The 8,028-nt window shown below is 32.8% G+C and overlaps 1 protein-coding gene across 1 annotated transcript; it reads left to right on the top strand.

The window, feature by feature from the left end:
• Positions 2,694-7,074, top strand: LOC107612725 (probable serine/threonine-protein kinase At1g54610). Its single transcript, XM_016314440.2, has 7 exons — positions 2,694-3,248; positions 3,392-3,676; positions 4,607-4,924; positions 5,249-5,476; positions 5,548-5,648; positions 5,727-5,841; positions 6,477-7,074. Exons 1-7 carry the CDS (start codon positions 2,931-2,933, stop codon positions 6,786-6,788), a joined length of 1,677 nt encoding a protein of 558 aa, XP_016169926.1. The 5' UTR covers positions 2,694-2,930; the 3' UTR covers positions 6,789-7,074.

Genomic DNA, 8,028 nt, shown 5'->3' with positions numbered 1-8,028 from the left:
TGGTAATATTAGGAAAAAAAAATCAGAACTTGTCTTATTTAATATTTATTAATTATTATAATAATTATAAAATACTAAAATAAAATAAATTCTAACTAATTTTGACTAAATTTTTTTAATTATCAAATATTTTCGTAAATGTATTATGAATTTAATTGCATACCATAAAATACTACAGTAGTAATGTGTGTGTATGCATGTACAGATTGTTCATATTTCATGGCATTAATGAAGTTTACACCAAGTATGGTAAAGTAATTGAAGCTTCCATGTGCTGTCTACCTCTCTGTAGCAATGAATGCAAACACACTATTTATTACGTTTGGAATGGTGGGTAGAAGTAACTCCCTGTGTCAGAGATTTGATCAAAATCTTCAATTTCAGAAATAAATTTTAACTAACACACTTGAGTTGGTCGAGTGGTCAGTTCATTCGTGTGCTTAAGTAAGTGTCAGGGGTTTGAATTCCGTCTTGTGCATGCAGCAACCCATTGGCCAGCAGTAGACCTTTAAATAGAGCTCCGATCCGCGACAGATTAGTCCGCGACGGATTAGTTCTTAGCCTGTCGAGTTGGGGGATACCGTTTACAACAAAAAAGAAATAAATTTGAATCCAATGCTCATACTTGTATATTACTGCTACTAGTATACTACTATTTCTGCCCATTAATAATTGTCAACTATTACATTTTAGAAAAAATTACTCCCATTTTAATTAATTTTATAATCCTGTAGCAATTATTCTATAATTTGTTAAGTAGATATTTTTGTCTGAATCATATAATTTTTAATAAGGATAATATTACATAATTAACTTTTTCAGTCAATATTAATTAATTTTTTTAAAAATTATTTTGCTTATTTTAAATTTTATACTTTAATTTATAAATTTTCAACTCTGCACCTAAATTATAAATTTTAAATCTTAAAATTGATTAGTATTAGCTCTTTAGAAAGTAATTACTTATATTTATTTTCTAACAATTATAGTAAAATTTTCAGCAACAGTAACTATTTATGATTACTGCCATTGGTTGTGATTCCATTAACCCAAACATTAATTAAAAATAATTGTGGAGTTGATCAATTCAAACATAGGCATTGGGCAATAATATCTGGTCCCAATAATTGACAATTAGATAATTAAAAAATGGTGGGTGCAGTCGACTTCACGTGAAGTTAATATCTAAGAGTCATTAGATGATTTGATTGATTTGATTAAATTTTTATCCAACAGCTCTAAAGTATCAACTTCACGTAAAATCGACTTCACCTGAGTTTTTACCTTAAAAAATACTAAAAAGAATAGTATTAAAATAACATCATCTTTTTCTTTTTCCTTCTTCTAACTTTTTAATGGAAGCTTGACCTTTTTGTTCCCAAAATTTATGACGTCATCATTGTCATGGCCTTTCTGCCTCTCTCGTTCCGCCACCATTTCACTGACAACCAGCTCACACTTCAGATTTCAGAAATCACAGTGGCAATTTCGTTATTTTCCAGCAAAACTTTGTATTTTAATTTTAGACATTTATTAAGGACTAATTTTTACTCTAAAAATATTTATTAAGAATTTAAAACTAATAAAATATATATCTTTGAAAAAAAAAACAAGTCTCATTAATCAATTTGTTAAAGTTAAATTAAAATTGCAATCTTTGAAAAATAAATATTGATAGTGTGAAAGGTTTAAATATCTTTTGAACTGTCCAAAATTTCAAATGTCAAAGTCTTCACTTTTAAAAAGCTTCATGTAATTATGCACCAAAAAAATGCTTTATGTAACTACTACTTTTGTCTCTTGATTTAAATAGTCTAAATAAGTAAATAGTTGTGGAAGAGATTTTTTTTTTAATTAAAGCATAAAAAGTTCTCCCTTTATTTTTTTATGAATCTGATTGACCTAAAACAATTTTTAATTAATAACTTTATATAAATATAAAAGTGAGTTTTCATATTTTTTAGGCATATCCTAAAAAAGTTTTTACCAAGATAGACCTAGAAAGGTCAAAATAATAAATATTTTAATCAAAATATCTCAAGTTTGAATTGAATTCCTTGTATTAAGACTTGGTAATTAGACATAGGACTAGTTTGAATAGACCTATAAGTAAGTTTGTTTAATTCTTAACTTATAAAAAGTTATAACATTAATATTTAGTATAATTTTTAAAATTAAATTGTAATTTTTTAAAAAATTATAAAAAAATTAAAAAAAATTATTTTTTTATAAAAAAATTTGGTCTTTTTTCTTAAATATTTAAGATTAAAAAATTAAATATAAAATAAATTATTTATATTTTTAATATAAATATTTATTATTTAATTTTTTTAAAGAGGAAGTTAATTAAACTGTTTACCCAAATATAATAAAACAGAAATATTTGATAACAAAGAAAAATAGCCAAAAATAACAATAACTTATCTTATTTATCATTCATTAATTGTTATGACAATTAATAAATACTAAATAAGATAAATTCTGGCTGTATTTTTTGTCTCCCTAGTATTACCCATAATAAACTAACTCGGTGCATGATAAGTTTTTCTCCGGTTATCATCTGAACTACATTTAACTTAAGTCTCAGAAGTCAGACATTATTATTATTATTATTATTATTATTATTATTATTATTATTATGATAAGGTGTATAATTCATAATGCTTGCGTCGCAGGGAATCATAGCCTCAGCTACTTCCATTCTCTCTTCATTAACACACTCATAACTCTTAACTCCTACTCTCACCTTTTACCCACCCTTTTTTTTCTCCCTCCTTCTAAAAACCACCAGCTATCGCCGCCGTACACGACGGCGATTTCCGAATCGGAACCTACTGGAACTCCAAACTGCAGCTCCTTTCTCCGATTCCATGTGTTTCTCGCTCTCCGCCACTTCCGTCGTCGTCGCCGCACGCCGCCACGACTAACGGATGGGTTGCGTGTTCGGGAAGCCGTCCGGTAACGAAGCTCAGAGCCGTCACCGGAGCAAACAGAGAAGCTCTGCTCGCGAAGCAAGCGATAATAGTGATATTAATAATGCCGTTAGGGTTCGGGAAAAGCAGAGGAACCGCCGGAACTCCGGCGGCGATGTTCCGGTAAGCCTTCCGGCACCGGAACGCCGGAAGCCGAGGCTCGATCCGTTCGCGGTTACTCAGCAGGGATGGCCGTCGTGGCTTATGGCCGTCGCCGGCGAAGCAATCGGCGATTGGACTCCTCGCCGCGCCAACACCTTTGAGAAGCTCGCTAAGGTTTATTCAAAAGCCAAAACATCACTCTTTTTTATTCTTCTTCAATCTTCATTCTATTGCCAAAAAAAAATGGATCTTTTATTTTTCTCCCTCTTCTTTGAGTAGTAGTAATAATAATTATAATAATAAATGTTTTTGTTCAGATTGGGCAAGGGACTTATAGCAATGTGTATAAAGCAAGGGACCTTTTGAGTGGAAAGATTGTGGCTTTGAAGAAAGTTAGGTTTGATAATTTGGAACCTGAGAGTGTGAAGTTCATGGCTAGAGAGATTCTTGTTCTGAGGAAGCTTGATCATCCAAATGTTGTGAAGCTTGAGGGATTGGTCACTTCAAGAATGTCTTGCAGCCTTTACTTGGTTTTTGAGTATATGGAACATGATCTTGCAGGTCTTGCAGCTGGTCAAGGTGTCAAGTTCACTGAACCTCAGGTACCATAACTCTTAGCACTTTTGCATTCTTGGAGTCCACATGGCGTAGAAATAAGGTCTCAGTAGCTTTTAATAAAGGTTATCAAACTCAAGAGTGTACCTGAACTTGTAGATTCATAGGTTGGATTTGGAGACCTAAACTAATGAATTAACTTCAGAGTTTCATAGCCTTGTGTAATGTGCTAATGTCCCTTTTGTTAAATTTGCTTTGCTTATGCTTTTGTTTTAATGGAAATTAGGCATGAGGGCCTAATGGCTGGTATGATAGATTGGATACTCAACTGTTAATCTTCTTGTGTTGCGGCTTTTAGATTATTATTTTTTTAAAATTTCAATTTTGTATGCCATGGTTTTATTGCATTGTGGTTAGAACTGTAAAGTTGTATCATTAGTTTTACATTGACTTTCTAAAAGGAGTGTAGTATTTGTTTGATCTTGTTCCTAGAGCTGTCTAGGCGGCTGTGTTGGGTCCCATGCACATTTTGTGGCATAATTAGCCTTCTAGGCTTTCGGATGTTTTCAAATTACTTCTACCGTGATGCTTACTACTTCTTAGTAATTTCCTTTATCACATCTCTCATAAAGTATTACTCATTGCTGCCTTGCTGGATTTAGAGTAGACCTAATAATGCATCAATGCCGAGAAGCATAGAAAATAATATTTAGTAGTTGTGAAGACATCATCATTGCTATTATTAGTTTACCTTTTGTAAATGGAAAACAGAGTATTACGGTTGCAATGCAAATCTTAAAATCATAGAAGGTTTATTACATTCATTTTTTGCACTCAGTGTGCAGTTCTGTGAAGCTGTGATTTTATTTTAATTATCAATAAAATGACAGGGAATAAATAGTAATTCATATTAAATTAGTTAAAAGAAAACTCAGACTGAAAGGCTGATTTGTCTCTCAGTATATTTTTTGTGACAGGTCAAATGCTTTATGAAGCAATTGCTCTCAGGCCTTGAGCATTGCCACAGCCGAGGTGTATTGCACCGTGATATTAAGGGTTCCAATCTGCTTATTGACAACGAAGGAATCCTTAAAATTGCAGATTTTGGATTGGCAACTTTCTTTGACCCTAAGCAGAAGCAGGTCTTGACGAGCAGAGTTGTAACTCTCTGGTATCGTCCCCCTGAGCTGCTTCTTGGGGCCACATTTTATGGTGTTGGTGTTGACCTTTGGAGTGCTGGTTGTATCTTGGCAGAGCTGCTTGCTGGGAAGCCAATCATGCCTGGCCGGACAGAGGTATTGTTCTTTGTCTTGTTTGAAGCAGCAATAGTTTAAACTTAGTTTCTAGTGTGTCCATTGATAGTTGTGATGGCACAAAATGTTCATAGCTGTTTGCAAATATTTCAAGTATCAGTCTTGATTAGCTTTGATGGCACAAAATAATGTAACAGGTAAGGTTTATTAGATAACAAAAAAATGAAAAATATACAGAAACCAATAAACCATGTTAATGACAACTGGAAAAATTGATGGTTCTATGTTTCTGTTTTGTGGTTAAACTGCTGCAATATTTTCAGGATGTTGTTTTATGTGACTAACTTTTGGATTACTTGGGGCTAGGTTGAACAACTGCACAAAATATTTAAGTTATGTGGCTCTCCATCTGAGGAATATTGGAAGAAATATAAATTGCCAAATGCTACAATTTTTAAGCCACAGCAGCCGTATAAACGTTGCATCACAGAAACTTTCAAGGATTTTCCTCCATCTTCAATACCCTTGATTGAAACTCTACTTGCAATAGATCCTGATGGTCGTGGCACTGCCTCAGCTGCTCTAAATAGCGAAGTGAGTGAACAACGAAAGTTTATCTTGCATTTAAGATGCAATGGATCTTCACATCTGTTTTCTATCTGCAGTTCTTTACAACTGAGCCCTATGCTTGTGAACCTTCGAGTTTACCGAAGTATCCTCCCAGCAAAGAACTGGATGTAAAACTAAGAGATGAAGAAGCAAGAAGGTCTCCTATTCTTTCCTACATTGAAAATGTTGGATTGATTTTTCCTAGTTTCTCATTTTTGGCTTTGATTTCATTCAGGCAAAAAGCTCTACATGGAAAGGCTAATGATGGTGCCAAAAGAGTCAGAGCACGCGAGCGTGGTCGAGCTATTCCAGCCCCTGAAGCTAATGCAGAGATCCAAACAAACTTAGATGTATGTCATTCATTTTCTTTTTCTTTTCCAAATAACTGCATTCCTTCCAGAAGTCAGGGTTTACTGCATGTATTATCTCCAGAATTGCTACACTTGTCCAAGTAATAGATACTAGATACCATCATATAAAGTATAACTGATTCATTGAGCCATTTGCAGTTTCACCCTGAATTAGTTCATACTTACATATGCATGACTCAATCAGTCAATCTTTGTGATAAGCATATGAATATACAGTTTTACCCTATATTCTCAGGCTCCATCCATTATTTACTAGGCACACTCAAACTGCCGTAGATTTATTCATTAAACCCCACCATTTTTATGATCTGACAATTATAATAATGCTGTCTGGGACTTTGGCAGTTAGATTCTCCGTCAATATTTTACTTTGGATTCTCTAATCTTGTCTACCCTGACATTCGAAACATATTTTATTTCGCGATTCCTTTATTTTTTGTTCTATCAAGTCATAGAACTTCGTGTGAACTTTTGTTTGGTCTGATGATACTAATATAGTAAATTGAGTTCTTTTTCATTTTATTTTATTTTTCATCCATGTCCTCTTCTGCATCATTAAGAGACATTACATGTGTGTGTATTACTGTATTCTCATTTCACACTGAATTTTTCAGAGGTGGAGAGTAGTGAACCACACAAATGCAAAGAGCAAGAGTGAGAAATTTCCACCCCCTCATCAAGATGGTGCTGTTGGATATCCACAAGATGCATCTTCACAAAAAGGGCCTGTTTCATTTGGTGCCACTGACACTACTTCCTTTGGCTCAGAGACATTTGATTCTAAACAATCTCATCATGATGGAACTCATAGAGGTAGGAAAACCAGAAAAGAAGACTCAAACACTGCCTCATCATGGAAATTCATGCGTCCATTCAAACCATCAACAGTTGGTCTTTCAATGGATTTATTATTTAGGAGCAAATAAACAAACCAGTTTCATTTTGATTTTGGTGGCATCCTGGAATGAGTTAAAGCAAGCAACGTTTGAGGCCTTGATTAATTTAATATATATATTTTTTGCATGATGCAGTGGTTTTTTCAAGTTATTGTTATTAATTGTTTTTCTTTTGTTGTTGATCCTATTTTTTTGTATTTCATTTGGCATAAAGTCTTTGTTGTATAATCTGCAACGGGGTTCTTTACTTTTTGTATATCTTCAGATGATTGAATCCACTTCTGTATAGTTTCTGGGAGCAACTATTCTTCAATCATTATGATCTTTGGTATTAGTCTTCAATTCAGCCCTAAAGGGAAACAAAATGGTGCTGTCATGTTTAAAAGTAAATATTTTTCGTTTTCTATTCTTTTTTTTTTTGGTACACTAGACGGGCCTAGAAGCCCAAGATTACATTACAGAAATAGTACCTAAGAAGGCCTGCCAAGGTACAATAGTTTATTTGTTTATAAATGTAAAAAAAAAAAAAGGTCTGAAATACAATATTCTGGCAAAAAGTTTGGTTATGTAACCTAGAAGAAAAATCCCTTTTCGTATCCATCTATTTTGTTAGATATTATTGCATTCTATATTATTAACATTTTATTAAGTTACACTAATAAGTTAATAGAATAAATAATCCACCAATAACTAAAATCATCATTACAAAAGAAATATAAATGTGTAACTTAATGATGGGTCAACATCATCAAACCTAAGCTAATAGTAAGACACTATGAGCAGAAGCAGTACAAGTTTAGATGACACTCCAGAAGCATGAAATGATTTCTCAATTTTTGAGGGACATGGCTAGGGATGACAATAGAGATGGGTATCGAATAACTTTTGCCTCAACTAACTTATATATATTTTTTTCATTGATTGATAATGTAAGTCTTAGAATAAATCCCACAAAATATTCAATTAACTGTGAGAACCCAGTTGAGAAAATCAACACCTACCAATTACCTTCCCATGAAGAAGGTTGGTTCAAATGGTAATTGGGGTGGTCCGATAAATTAAATACAAGATTTGTGGATATGCATTATGGGTTTGGAATGACACATGTCAATAATGACAGAGACCTCTCATGGAACCTATTAATCACGAATATTTATACAAAGTTACAAACATAAAATACGACACAATATAGGATACATAAATACATTAATTTTAAATTAATAATATTAAATAAATTTTTTATATGAAATAAATATATACATATTATTTT

This window comes from Arachis ipaensis, chromosome B08 (genome assembly GCF_000816755.2).
Source record: "Arachis ipaensis cultivar K30076 chromosome B08, Araip1.1, whole genome shotgun sequence".
Classification (NCBI taxonomy): domain Eukaryota; kingdom Viridiplantae; phylum Streptophyta; class Magnoliopsida; order Fabales; family Fabaceae; genus Arachis; species Arachis ipaensis.
Note: the sequence above shows the minus strand (reverse complement) of the source record. Positions and strands in the feature narration are given on the sequence as shown.